General features: G+C 37.4%; 3 protein-coding genes across 3 annotated transcripts; 2 read left to right on the forward strand and 1 right to left on the reverse strand.

Annotated features, from left to right (window-relative positions):
- Positions 1-37: 37 nt before the first annotated feature.
- Positions 38-4356, reverse strand: LOC120766986. The gene is made up of 3 exons (XM_040092790.1): positions 3222-4356; positions 2015-2125; positions 38-242 (listed from the first exon to the last, which is right to left on the reverse strand). The coding sequence occupies exons 1-3, from the start codon at positions 4349-4351 to the stop codon at positions 107-109; spliced, it is 1377 nt and encodes a 458-aa protein (XP_039948724.1). The 5' UTR covers positions 4352-4356; the 3' UTR covers positions 38-106.
- Positions 4357-4876: 520 nt separating this feature from the next.
- LOC120766328 lies at positions 4877-8659 on the forward strand. The gene is made up of 4 exons (XM_040091752.1): positions 4877-4969; positions 5043-5353; positions 8303-8413; positions 8494-8659. Exons 1-4 carry the CDS (start codon positions 4877-4879, stop codon positions 8657-8659), a joined length of 681 nt encoding a protein of 226 aa, XP_039947686.1.
- A 3983-nt stretch (positions 8660-12642) lies between these two features.
- Positions 12643-13692, forward strand: LOC120766993. The gene is made up of 4 exons (XM_040092797.1): positions 12643-12753; positions 12874-13196; positions 13269-13379; positions 13472-13692. The coding sequence occupies exons 1-4, from the start codon at positions 12643-12645 to the stop codon at positions 13635-13637; spliced, it is 711 nt and encodes a 236-aa protein (XP_039948731.1). The 3' UTR covers positions 13638-13692.
- Positions 13693-15235: the final 1543 nt, after the last annotated feature.

The raw sequence follows: 15235 nt of genomic DNA on the forward strand, positions 1-15235 counted from the left end.
TCACCCATACTCTTTTATAAAGAAAACACTTGTTGAGTCCTATTTAAAACTTTTTTTTATTGAATTATTAAGCCATTATCATTATGAATGCTGAGTTCCAAATTATTTAGCTCTGTTTCTGTCCCATTAGCCATGAGAGCACATTAAACGGACACGCATTCTTTAATTGGTGATCACATGTTTCGTAATCGGCTTGCACAATGCGACTGTAATCGTCTTCTAGGCCAGTTTTTGTTGGAAATCTGTGACGAAAGAAGTATGTGTAGGTTAGGCTAAGTTATCCTTATTTTGTGTCAAATATTATTATATAAATATTTTTCAAAAGCGTGATAAACCAATAACTACGACATTCAATTTTAAATTCCTTTTGAAACTTTGATTATCCAGTATACAAATCAAGAATGAATTAATATAAAATATCAGGATAAAACGCACGAATAGCGCTCTTGAGCTATACCACCTTATGACCAAATTTTTTCCAAATCCAACCAAAACAGTTCAAGCCCTAGGTACTGAATATGTGGACCAAATGCTTATAGTTGGTTTTTTACCGAAAATATCGGTCAATGTATGAGATATATAATTGAAATTCAAAGATAATCCTTTCCTGATTGTTGTAATTCTATATGTTACAAATGTGCTGAATTGGGTCAATACTGAAGCGATGATAGTAGCTCCCTTATAAAGGGAGATTTTTTCAAAACGACGCTACAAAAGTAGACCGATAGGAACAGAAAATGACGTCATAGTTTTTCTCGCTCTTTTGACACTTCTCTTCAGTAAGGTTTGCCATTTCATCATGGAAATATATACGATACAACAACAAGTCGAAATTATTAAAATTTATTACCGAAATTCGGATTCAGTGGCCTCATTTTAAGAGCGCTACGTCCAATTTATGCTCGTCATAATCGTGCTGTCAGATCAACAATTGAGCGTCTAGTGGAAAAATTCGAATCCACAGGCACAGTACTAAATGTGCCCGTGCCAGTGAGGCAAAGAAGTGCTCGTAGTGTTGATAATATTGCTGCCGCTAGCGCATCAATTGAGGAAGACCCAAATCAGTATCTCACACGTGGTTCTAAAGCGTTGGGCATCTCTGTGACGTCGTTGTGGCGAATTTTGCGAAAAGATGTTGGCGTACATCCTTACAAGATCACGCAAGATTAACGCAAGAACTGAAGGGGATTGACTACCAGAATCGTCGTATGTTCGTTAATTGGGCTGAGCAACAACTTGAAAATTATCCGATGAGCCGATGAGGCTCATTTCAGCCTGAATGGCTACGTCAATAAGCAAAATATGCGTTGTAGGTCAGGCAGCAATCCACACGTACTGCATGAGTTATGATTGCATCCCGGAAAAATTTCATTTGTTGCGGTCTATGGGCCGGCGGCATCATTGGGCCGTACCTCTTCCGTGATGATCAATACCGGCACGTTACTGTGAATGGAAATCGCTACCGCTCAATGATAATGAAATATGTATTTTTGGCCCGAATTAGATATTGACATGGACAATATGTGGTTCCAACAGGACGGTGTCACAATCCACACAGCCAATGTCACAATCGGTGTATTGAAAACCAAATTTGGTAAACGTGTTATCTCACGAAATGGCCCAGTCAATTGGCCGTCTCGATCGTGCGATTTGACGTTAGACTATTTTCTGTGAGGCTACGTCAAGTCTATGGTCTATGCCAACAGGCCAGCGACGATTGATGAACTTCATTCGAATATCGAACGTGTTTTTTCACAGGAATAAAAAAATTCATTGATATTCCAAACCGTTTCAGTTTTATTTAAAAATTTTTCTTTGCATCGCACTTATTGAAAACCCCGGTACTAGGTACTTTCCTGGCTTTATTCCTTGCAAGTTACAAGAGTTTGAAATGTTCGGTTATACCCGAACTTAGCTCTTTCTCACTTTTTATATTTTAAATTAATTTATTTTATTTTCTTAATTTATATTATTAGTTTTTCAATAAATTCAATTTCAATTTTTTTTTACTTACGTAAACATTACACGGAGTATATCCTGCGCTAATGAGTATCCTGGTGGCAGCAAAAATCGTTTGCAATCGCAGATTGCGCGCATAATACAGGACTTCAAGTCTATACCGAGGCTGTAAGATGACGAAAATTATAAAAAAATCTCCATCTATTGCAAGAAAAATAATCGTGATTAAGGACAATATATATACAAGGATAAAAGGCGTGCTAAGAAAATTAACTTCCAAATATATGTATATGTATGTATTTTTATATCTCCAGAAGTCGTGCTGGAATGCAGATGACAGCCGATTATATTAAACATTTTCAGTGGCTAATTGCTCATTTATTATACCCTGAACAGGGTCACGAAGTTTTCGAAAAGCTGCTCATTTGTCGGAACTGCCGATATCGGACCACTATAATATATAGCTGCCATACAAGCTGAACGATCGGAATCAAGTTCTTGTATGGGAAACTTCCTCATTTGACGATATATCTTCACGAAATTTGGTATGAGTTATTGTTCATAGAAATAGTGTAATATCGGAAGAAATTGTTCAGATCGGCTTACTATAGCATATAGCTGCCATACAAACCGAACGATTGGCATGAAGGGCTTATATGGAAAACTTTCGCATTTGACGTGGTATCTTCGTGAAATTTGACATGGATTACTGCTTAAAGTAATAATAAAATTTCCGAGAAAATTGTTCAGATCGGATTACTATAGCATATAGCTTCCATACAAACTGAACATATAGTTACTAAAAGAAATGCACCTGTGTAGGGTATATTACCTTCGTTGCAGCCGAAGTTAACGTTTTTTCTTGTTTTTGTGAGAAATGGGTACTGTTCTATAATAATAATTGCGGATAAAGAATAGAGGAGAAATATCTAATAAATACGTCCTTTCAATCGCCTGGCAAAATCTAGAAGAAATCTTAAAGAAAATCTTAGTTATTCTATTAATAACACTGAACATATAAGTTAATGAAAAAATCTAAACCCTACATCACCATTCAGCTCACACTCTATCGCCTTGCCTCTCTTCTTTTCTCACTCATTTCTCCCAAACACTTTTCTGAAACTGAGAACTTAGGAAACAAGCTTTTCCTTGAATACAGAATAAACTTAGGAACAATCCGATCTCTTATGATACCTCAATGTTTTTAGAACACCTTCCAATATTAACCAATATTAAAGACTTTATCACAATGAAACACTCACATATTGCTCAAACCGTGCAGCTGATGATACAGTTGTCTGCGATCGCGATAATTATGATAATGCTTCCACTCATAATGATCTTCTAGTTCAGGAAAATGCATATATAACGGTTCTATTTCATCCAACTCCTCTAAAACATCAACAGAGCTCAGATCGGCTTCATTAAAATCATCACTTCCCAGCGGTTTAGGTTCTTCGCCATTTTCCGTATCACGTTTCCAGCGACTGCCTTGGATGAACCCGTCTCCCGCAGCTTGCGTATGCTCCCATTGTTGCCACTTATTGGTGTTTTTCTGCCATTTCTTGCTTGACGTCCATGGCAGCGGCGTAGTTGTCCATTTACTCCACTTCGTGTCTTGAGACAACCAATGGGGCTGCTTGTCGGGCCATGGCTTTGCGGGTGACCACTCATAACGCTGCGCATAACCAGGTGCGCCATACTTGGACCATTGCTGCCACTTATATGGCTGTGTGTAGTATTTCGAAACAGGTGAGGTTGGTGGCGCTGCAGGCGCTACTGGCACTATTAAAGGTTCCACAGGCTTCGTATCCACCCACAACAATGGCCGATTCGACTCGTCGATACGTTGCACTTTCGCCGGTTTTGCAGCTGGTTTGCCTTTGTACCTTATTAACGAACCCGGAATTTGTATTATAAGCGGCGGCGTGGGACCCTTCGGTTTAGGTTTCGGCGTAGTCGTCGGACGTAAACGTTTCGGTATTAGATCGAGGCGACTAGTAATCATGGGATAATAAAGAGCCATTTCTATATTGAAATTGAAACCACTAGGATAGGTCGCTAGCAATTTCTTACCAAGTTGCATTGTAAATTTTAGACGAGTTTTAGCTGGTGCGAGAAGAAAACGTTTTTTGCGTGAAAACACACGCTCCACGATCGGCCGTAATGTGGTGGTACCTTTGCCAGCTCTGAAGGTGTTCAGCGAATTCGTGTTGCATGTTTTGGGGTTAAGCCCCTTCTTAGTTGACGCGTTTGTGGAATTTATTTTCGGCAAGTTTGATTTTGGTAATAAGTTTTGGAACACTGGTTCAGTAAAATTTTGTGCCTCCACGCTTAGGCTACCGAAAAGCAGCAATAAATGCAGAAAACCGTACGCTGGCGTTAATTTCATTTTATCCACGACTTTTCCTCCTACTTGTGAGCCATACGTACTTTTCGTTCGACTAAAGATATAATACTACTTGCTGTGGAAACTTCGAAACTATCAAGAACTCAAAAAGTTCGGCACAATTTTCGGCACTCATTTAACGGCATTTTTGTCGTAATTTAATCGCTTTTTATTTTCACTACTTTCTTCTCCTTATATTCTTGTTTGGATTAAACGAATTGATCACACCAACGAAACTTGCGCTCAACACTAATTGAGCCATCATAAATTAAATTTTATGTACCGTATACTGATTATACTCATTATTATTGACATAAACCATTTACAGCTAGTTGACATCTCTCTTTCAATCGACTGTTAATAAAGTTGTCAACAAACGCCTTTGATACTCCAATAACCCAAATATTTCAACCGAAATCATTTTTCTAGTACGTCGGCTGTAAGTGGGTGTGGGTTTTATTCAAACAGCGTTTCACATACTAAATCAGTTACTTTTTGTACTTTATAACGATCATTTCGACAGTCAATATGTCTTGGAAAGGGATTTATGTGATACTCATTGCATTACTGCTCGACCGCACGAATGGTTTGATTTATCCAAACCAGTCGACCTCTTTAGGTGTAAGTATATTATACAATTCCTCTACTCTCCTTTTTCGTACTACAATAACTTTAAATTCTCTCTCTTCCTCAGCTTGTTCACTCCGTTTCTTATCCGGTTGTGGAGTACCTTCCTGAGCGTAGCATACTCATTGATTGGTGCTTTCAAATGTCCTATAATTTACCGGGTTCAGTTTCGGCTTTTTATAACATACCAATTTGGCCGGGAATACAAAATCCGAAACCGCGAGATAAACGTAGTGTGGACAGCGATAATGATAGTCTGGAAGTGCAAAAACATTTGCAGTGGTTAGATAAATATGATCGCAAAATAAATGTAAATCAGCACCCGATGGACTTAACGGCTGGAGAGCTCTATCAGGGCATTGAGGATTACTTTTCCAGGTATATTACTTAGGTAAAATTAAGCCTAGACACAGATTTGATGTTGAGAAATGTTTCTGGGATGAGATCTTGTTTTTTCCAATTCACGAAACAGTTTAACTCAATTTCCGGAATATACAAGTATACTTGTATATATCTAGCCTAGGATGCGCGTAGCGATTCACGTGTAATGCCTTCAATTAACTCAAAACAGTTACCTCAGAGCGGTCGTTTGAGTTTGCTGAATAGCCAGAAGTCACACAGAACTAAATCAAGCGAATGCGGTGGTTGCAGCCTGATATTGGTTGAAAATTTGGTGAAAAACTCAAGAAGATTTAAGGGAGGAGCCTGCTTTAGAGGGTTAAAAAATTCGATTTTTTGAGGAGTTTTTTGGGAAGGAAAGAAATAATTGATTACATCAAAATTTTTAGGGTTATTACTTATATGTTTAAACATCTTTCATACATTTTTTTTGATACGAAATCTTTGATATTCTGCCTTTGAGGAGCAATTGGCCGATGCATCTCGCATGTGCACGTGTCGGACGGCGGGCAGAATACAGGTCGCAATTTATGTCGGTAATAAAAAATTCAAAGAGATTCGTATTTTCTAATAATTTATCTTCTAGTTAAACTAAAAAAATCCAAAAAGAAAGTGTAAAATTTTACAATTTTTTTATAAATTGAAAAAAGTGGTTTTTGACCAATAAAATTTGAATTTATGTATGTTGTTTAAAAATATGTTCAAACTTGACTTTTTTTCATTTTTTTAGTTTAAATAGAAGATAATGTAATGCCAAAGATAATAAACTTTGCCCCAATTCCATACGACGCTTAGCTTTTTTTTATCCTGCCCGCCAATTAAGAAAAATCGTAAAAATTAAAAACCCGGAAATCGCGTGCCAAAGTTTTCGCTGTCTGTCCAAGGGCTCATATATCTGCTATACGCTCGGTCACTATTTCCCTTCTATCTTCGAAAATATTTCGAGTTCCTATCTATAACTTTGGGGACATATTCTTAGATTATTTTTAAAGAGATTTAAGCAAAAAATCGATTTTTTGAAGCTTCTAAAGCAGGCTTCCCCCTTAATGCAGTATGCGACACTGCATTATCGTGATGCAAAAACGAAGAGTCGTCGGCCCAGAATCTCGGCCTTTTTTTACGAATAAATAGCTTTGTGCAAATAACGCATAACACTCAAATAGTAATTCTTGTTGACGATTTGCCCGGTCAAAAAAAATTCGGAGTGCACCACACCTTGGTAATCGAAGAAAACTGTCAACATAATATTGATTTTTCGTTTCTTCGGCTTCCACATAATCTTAAATCCAAGATTCATCGCCAGTAATAATACATTTCAAGACATCCTGGTAGGATTGTTTCACAGACGTTAACGCGACCCTGTTTTTCGAAAAAATTGCGTGATTTTGGAACCAAATGAGCTTTCACTTTTCATAGGTCCAAATGACATTTCAAAATGGTTTTCACGGATCTTTCTAATATTCCAATTATGCCAGTAAGATCTCTAACAGTTAATCATCGATTAAGCACCTATTCCTTTATTTTATTTTCAGTCCATCTTCCCTTTGGATTTTGGCGCTAATTGGAGATTCCAAGTGCAGCCAGGACCTTCTCCACCTGTTCTTTCCAACGGAGTGGAGCTCTTCCTCTTCCTCTGGTTTCACCAGCGGGTAGTGCTTCAAATGCTCTCAGAGCTGGAGTGTTTTTATCCATTCGGACGACATAACCTTGCCAGCGTAGCCGCTGTCTCTTAGTTCTACAGTTCTTGTACAGCTCTTCGTTCCATCGATTGCAGTATTCCCTGTTGGCAATGCGCAAAGGACCATAAATCTTCCGCAGAACCGTTCACTCGTAAACTTGTAACGTTTTGTCATTGCAGGACGGGGATGATGAGCGTCTTGTAGAATTTGGTCTTTGTTCGTCTGGAGGGGACTTTACTTCTCAATTCCTACTAAGTCCGAAGTATTCCCTGCTGGCAAAAGTTATTCTGCAATGGATTTCAAAGTGGACGTTTTTATTGGTATTAATGCTGGCTCAAAGAGAAACGAACTTATCTACGACTTCCAAATTATGACTATAAGCAGTGATGTAAGCACGCTTTCTTTCGACCATATTCTATAAAGAAGCTGATGTATTCTCCTTATCAGTTCTTCGCCGCCGTATTTGAATAGCTCAGCCGGCAACCCATCGACCTCTGCCGCTTTGTTGTTCTTTAGCCGGGTAATTGTTATTCGAACTTCTTCTTAATCGGACAATGGAACGTCTGCTTCATTGTCATCGATTGGGGAAACAGGTTCACCATCTCCTGGTGTTTTATCTGCCATTCAGCAGGCTGACACCCTCTATAATTTTAGTATGCTATAGGCATCGCTCGCTATATAGATCACCTCTCGGGGTTCTACAAGAGTATGTTCCATGCATCTTTTCGTAGAATTTTCGAGCATTACCGCTGTCAGCCAGGTTGTCTAGTACTCACACATTTGGGCTTCTCTCTTTTTTGTCCACAAAAGCGTCTCGCTTCCCTCTGCAACTCACGGTATATATCCCGCACGGGTTATGGGAGATTGTAATGTTGCGAGATAAGCAGTCTGTTGAGTAATTTCACTCATCGAAAAATCGCAGAATATATTTTAGACGTAGTATACTAAACACACAGATGTCACTGAAAGTCATACAAACCTAGAAACAAATATTTCGACGAATGGATTTTCACGCGAAATTTAAATTAAAAAGCCTTGCGCAGCAAAATTAGAACATATGCTAAGTATCATGAATCATTATAGGATTACCAGGCCTTCACAATTTGCTCTATTCCAATCAACCTTCTAATTAATCATATTTCCGGTACCAACATACGATTCTCTATTTTTACATTGTATAGTAGTTTTTTTAATCAGCTTATTTTTCATGAACTAAGATGCATTTTTGATCAAATAAACCATTTTCCAGCTTCGGCGTACATGAAACCTGTCTTCTACGCAGCGTTTGCGAGCTAGCACAGCATCCATTTGACGATGACCATCATACAATTCTCACGGAGCTATTGACATTTATACTGACGTAAGTAGAGTAGCCGGAGTGAACCAACTCAACCAAATACAATACAACTACACAAAATTTATTATTTTTGTAATTATTAGGCCATCTCTGCATCAAGGTTTCACCAAACACGAAAAAGTTTACCGGGAGGCGTACGAAGCTGCCGAACTACATGGGTTTTTAGGTGAAAATTGTACCGCTCTATATTCCGAATGCGAAAAAGATATATTAAGTGTTGTAACTAAAATTATATTAATAAATGATTGATTAATTAACCAAATAATAATTGAAATAATTTTTGCTATCCTGAACACTCTCCCTTTGTGCCAACAGATTTTCCGTTCAAACTACATTGGTAGTTGGACGACTTGTTGTGAGAGGTACTCTGTTTTAAACGTCTGCACGCTTGCCACTTGCAAGGAGTTCTCTCAAGATTCGTTGTATCTAGTGTAGACAGGCCCCTAGGCTCATTTTGTGTATCTAGTGAAAGAAGATAGAAATTCATAGGGAAGGACTTAATTTTCTATTCTGTTACCCAATCAGCGAAACTCGAAACATATTTATGTCTAGTACATTCTGTGCCTCTTATATTCCACAATATATTTTGAATTACACAATCCATTATTTAAAACGATTTTTATACTCTCGCAACAATGTTGCTAAGGAGAGTATTATAGTTTTGTTCACATAACGGTTGTTTGTAAGTCCTAAAACTAAAAGAGTCAGATATAGGGTTATATATACCAAAGTGATCAGAGCGACGAGTAGAGTCGAAATCCGGATGTCTGTCTGTCATCCGTCCGTCCGTCCGTCTGTCCGTCCGTCCGTGCAAGCTGTAACCCTGAGTAAAAATTGAGATATCATGATGAAACTTGGTACACGTATTCCTTGGCTCCATAAGAAGGTTAAGTTCGAAGATGGGCCAAATCGACCCACTGCCACGCCCACAAAATGGCGGAAACCGAAAACCTATAAAAGTGTCATAACTAAAGCCATAAATAAAGATATTAAAAGTGAAATTTGGCACAAAGGATCGCATTAGGAGAGGCATATTTGGACCCAATTGTTTTGGAAAAGTGGGCGTGGCCCGCCCCCTACTAAGTTTTTTGCATATCTCGGAAAACTACTATAGCTATGTCAACCAAACTCTACAGAGCCGTTTTTTGAGGTCATTTCCATGATACAGTTCAAAAAAAAAAAAAAAATGGAAGAAATCGGATAATAACCACGCCCACCTCCCATACAAAGGTTATGTTGAAAATCACTAAAAGTGCGTTAACGACTCATAAAAAGCATCCAGAAAACAAATTTACGGAAGAAGTGGCAGAAGGAAGCTGCACCCAGGCGTATTTTAAAATTGAAAATGGGCGGCACCGCATCAACAACTTTATGGACCAAGAACCATATCTCAGGAACTACTAGACCGATTTCAATGAAATTCGGTATATAATGTTTTCTAACACCCTGATGACATGTACGAAATATGGGTGAAATCGGTTCACAACCACGCCTTCTTCTAATATAAAGCTATTTTGGAATTCCATCTGATGCCTTCTGTATAATACGAGTATAAACATTAGTCAACCAATGATGATAGCGGAATAAAACTTTACAAAAATACGGTATTTGAAAAATATTTAAATGACGAATAATGAAATCTCGATTATCACTTTACCATGCGAGAGTATAAAATGTTCGGTGACACCCGAACTTAGCCCTTCCTTACTTGTTAAATTACCTTACCTAAAGAGTAAGTGAAAGTTGATGTTAACTCCGAACCTAAATCATGTAAATCTATTGTATACATCTTGGCACTTAGCATTAACACGCCATTATTTGTGTTGTTTACAGTAACTTAAAATATTCTTGTCGTCCAAAAAATTTAATTAAATCGCTAACATTTTCGCGCAACTCATCAAGAGTGTATGGATGAACTTGATTAAATTTTTGATTGTGATTAAAAGAACTATAAGCATTAGTGGGAATAGAATACATTCAATATTGCATGAACATTTGACTGTAAAAAAGTTTGTGCGCGTTGGATCCCACACGAATTGGTCAATCGCTCAAAAAAAGGCTCATGTCGATTGGTCGAGAGAAATGTTAACAGAATACAATAGCAGTGCTTCGAAACACTTTTATAAAATCGTGGTAGTTGGTAAATCGTGAATTTACACGTATGAGCCCGAAAGTATTTAAACAGCAGTTGACTTGGTTGTTTCAAGGTGAGCCGAACCCAAAAATAGTTGCTTGCAAACGAATAATTTTCACTGGAGCAGCGGAACAGTAAATTATAAGTGGTACACAACCATTTTTTTAGCAGTTTTCTTTCAAGAAATTAGGAAAACCACCAAAGACGGATCTCTCTTCAACACGACAAGCGAGGTCTCACACATTGACTAAAACAACTGAATTTTTGAGCACTCAAAACATCCGCCGCATATTCCTGGCTTGGCACCGAAAGACTTCTTACTTTTTCGACACCTGAAGAGATAGTTGATGGATTCAGAAAGCATGTTTTGGAGATGCCTCAATTAGAGTGGTGAAAGTGCTTCGACAACCTCGCATAACTGTTCTGTCCTATTCCATTCCACTTTTGATTAATAGGTGAATTTTTTTGATTCTGGAAAACGATCCGCCATCAAAAGATAACTACTTCTACGAAGTTCACGGCCAATATGAAGATGTCTTTTTCAACTTATCCAAAGATAGCACTCGGAGCTGAAGTGGTTGCCGTTGAAAGTTTTAAGAACCTAGTGCGTTACCTTCTCTTTTTTTCAGGTTTACAAACCATGTTTAGCCCTTATCCATGTAAGACTTGAAATCAGAGAGAAAGGAACTATTTTATTGGCATAGATAGCGATTACGTGATTATAGCCGAGTTTACAACAGCGCACCAGTCATTTTTCCTTTTCGCTGTATGGCGCCAATTGGAGCTTCCAAGTGTAGCCAAGTCCTTCCCCAGGCGGTCTTTGCTACGAAGTGAATTGCACAAAAACTGCCTTTTTTGAAGGTGAAAATAAAGATTTGTCTTAAAGTACTTGAAAATAATTTTTTATCAGTTCGGGTCAAATTTATAAGATAGTATTTCAATGCATTTAAACTTGTATTTAGTCTTTTACTCTTCGATTTGGAGATTTGACTGCGTGTACCGATGAAAGCCATTTCAACAACCCGCCAAATTGTGGTACATTTTACAAATACATAGCTTAAGAATGGAGGATGGAGTCATGTGTAGAAATTCACGCACGTGAGGAAAGTTCTTTGATTGACATTCACTTGGGAGTGGCCAGAAATGATAATTTTACATATGGCTCAAGCAGCTCACGACTGCCGGTCTTAGACCTCTGGGTAGCCAAAGAACATCCGTTCGAAGGCGAGCTAAAATGAGAAGGCGAACCATCTCATCCCAGAATAGTGCGCTGGATTTGGGATCCGCCACGTAAAACACACTATCAATGAAAAGTAGAAAACTGGCCACCCTTTTGATGACGAGTGGAGCTTTTATTCCCAAAAAAAACCCCAACCATTGACATTCTCAATTTGTGTGTAATAACGTACAGGGAAGAGAAGATGACAAAATTTTTTACTTTATCTTTCATCTTATTGACTGCTTTAATACGCTATTATCTAACTAAAATATTTATCCCAGCAACGCACTATGAGTCTAGACCATAAATTTGACCATATATCAGCACGGTCAAGACTCATGAAAGCTGAGTAAAAGTTGAGCCAAAGCTCAAAGTTTAGCTTTGTGTGGTAAGGAAAACAACGGACTTTACTAATTGATAACCGTTATATTATATAGATCTAACAAATTACCACATGCTGGTATGGATTTACTACATTAAGACCTAGATTTCTTGTAAAAGGTTTGTTGTCTAATTAAAATTGTTGACAATTTACAAAACCAATTAAAAATTGTCACCTGCGTAATTAAGGGTATGTATATTTAGCTGTATTTAAAAGTCGTGACTGAGGCATTCTCGTACAACAGATATTACGCGACATGACAATTGCTTACTAAAAGTTTAGCAAAAATCTGGATTAACAGCTTTTTCATAAGCAAAGCAGCATTAGCAATTCATTAGCAGTTTAAATGCAGTTCAGTACAAAACCAATTAAGTGAGGTTAAGTGATGAGAATTCCAAAGAAGAGGCCACTTAGCCGCCGTTGCACTTAAATGACAATGGGCAGGCATTTAGCATTCAAATAAGTGAGATTAACAAAAATTACTAACAGTTGACAATATGTTGTCGCGCTATTTTGTCATCAAAATTTACACCTTCGCGAGCTTTTTTTTCAAAAGCTTCCACATAGCTGCAACATACTTGCTACATCCAAACAACAGCTGGGTGCAGGTACTAATAATCTTTAATATTCCGAAAAAAAAACAATATTCACTTTTGCAATAATGTGTGTATATGATTTTAAAATTTATATGCACATATATATAAGAGACCATAAAATATTTCTTTCAGATAACAAGCTCCATATCCTATCCGATTATTGGTTTACCAATGCACCGCTCTTTTTACTTCGATTGGGGCTTTCAAATGAACTACGACTTTCCTTACAACCTCGCTTCTTTCTACAATGCGCCAATTTGGAAGTTAGCGAAACGTGATGTGAACAACGATGGACCCCGAGACCCTCGAGACTTTAGTAAACTGAACTTCCACGAAGTGGAAACACTGGAGTACGATGGACTGTTCAAAAATTGGTTGGATACGTCCAAAGACAGACATTTCTTCGATTTCACTGCTGGCGAATTATATAACTCACTGGAGAGCTTAATAGAAAGGTAAGAATTCAAGCCTTTAAAGAGAGAAAACTATGTATGTATATGTAAATATTTTTTTGGTAATCTCTCTAGCTATGGTTTTCACCGCAGTTGCTTACTGCAGAGCGTATGTGACATCGCTCAGTATCCATTTGTTGCAGAAGAAAAACACGTTTTAGGAGACTTGATTACTTTTGTCCTCACGTAATAAAAATATTTTATTTATTGTTATTATTTTATTTATTTATTTTATTGATTACTACTTTTTTTCATGCTAACCTCTTTAATTTCCTTAGGCCCTCATGGCATTTGGGTTTCGTTGCAAGCGAGGACGCGCAACGAAAAGCTTACGAGACAGCAGAATGGAGTGGCATACGTGGTTTAAATTGTAGGAGACTCTATCCAGCTTGCAGAAGAAATTTTCTGCGCACGATCACAAAAGTGATTCTCGATAATAGTTGATTAAGTTAATTTATACCTAAAACTTGATATTTTGTAAGTTTCGATTTTCATAACAAAACAGTTACATTTTAAGTACTCTTAATGATATAAATACAATAAATTACATGTTTGGTTGAAACTCTCAGCATGTCTCATAAGACTCACTCAAACACTTGACTCAGAGGCTGGATATTGCCTGATTCACTGCATCCACTCAGGTATGGTAAACGGTTCACCACCATAGGTATCGTAATACGAAAGTGTCGTAATTTCCAAACTCACTCATCTGATTATTGTTTTTGAACTATTAATAGTCTCGCTGGACCATAGCTTATCAATTTTTTTGTGGTTATGGACTGTTTATAGCAAAGTAATGGCAATTCGTGACGTTTGCAGGGCTAAAAAAATCGTTAATCGCACCCAAACTGTTCTAGCCTCTAGTTACTGAGTATATGGACCTTATAGTTGACTTTTTATCGAAAATATCGGTAAATCTCTGTTTACACTATTAAGGACTGTCCCGCAAAAAATTGACCCTTCGTTTTTCATTAATAACAAGAAAACCAAAGAATTTTTTCAAAGTCTTGTTTTATTTCTTATTAATGTGTACTATAGAGATTACAAATTATAAATAACATTTAACAAATTTTTATTTTCTGTAAAAATTTCTTACTTTTTTCTTAACTCCCTTCATTATGTTTTGTACAGTGTTTTCATCGATAGTACCGTACGACCTTCGCCACTTATTTCTAAAATCTTGTAAATTTTTTGCAGTACCTTTACTCTTCCGGAGATTCGATTTCATTAGAGCCCAATATCTCTCAATAGTTCGAAGCTCTAGGCAATTAGGTGGATTCGCTTTTCTTGGAACAATATTGACATTATTGCTTTCATACCACTCCATGGTAGCTGTAGAATAGTGAGAGGTTGCTAAATCAGGCCAGAACATTACAGTACCCTCATGTTCGCGAATAAATGGCAAAAGACGTTTTTGAAGGCACTCGCTAATATAAATTTTTGAATTGATTGTGCCCTGTGTTACAAAAAAACTGCTTATCAAACCGCAAGTACATATCGCTTGCCAAACCATATACTGCTTGGGAAATTTGGTAATTTTCTTTTCCTTAAATTTTCTCTGTACTTGCCCCTTCTTCATACAGGTATAATATTCATGCCCCGGTAACTGTTTGAAATCTGCCTTAACGTAGGTTTCGTCGTCCATCACGCAACAGCAAATTTTGTTAGGTATCCTTCATACAAATTTCAAGCTCGTTTTTGAGCAACCAATTGCTTTTCATCGGAACGATCTGGCACTCTTTGAACTCTATATGTCTTTAGCTTACTATCACTCTTTATCCTTTGTACAGTACTTTTAGAGGTACCTGCTTTAACAGCAACATCTCGTACTGAAGTGTTGGGATTCTGCTTAAAAACTTCCTTCACTCTTTTTGCCAAATTTCCTTCTGCACTTGCTTTTCTACCTGAACTTTTTTTTCGTATAGTAGGTACACCCTTTTTGTAATTCGAAACAACCCTTTTAACAGTACTTTCCGATGCTCCAGTTTTTTTTAGCTATAACTGAATATTTTAATTCTGGATTTTCCAGGTAAGTGGACAAA

Source organism: Bactrocera tryoni, chromosome 1 (assembly GCF_016617805.1).
Source record: "Bactrocera tryoni isolate S06 chromosome 1, CSIRO_BtryS06_freeze2, whole genome shotgun sequence".
NCBI classification, from domain to species: Eukaryota; Metazoa; Arthropoda; class Insecta; order Diptera; family Tephritidae; genus Bactrocera; species Bactrocera tryoni.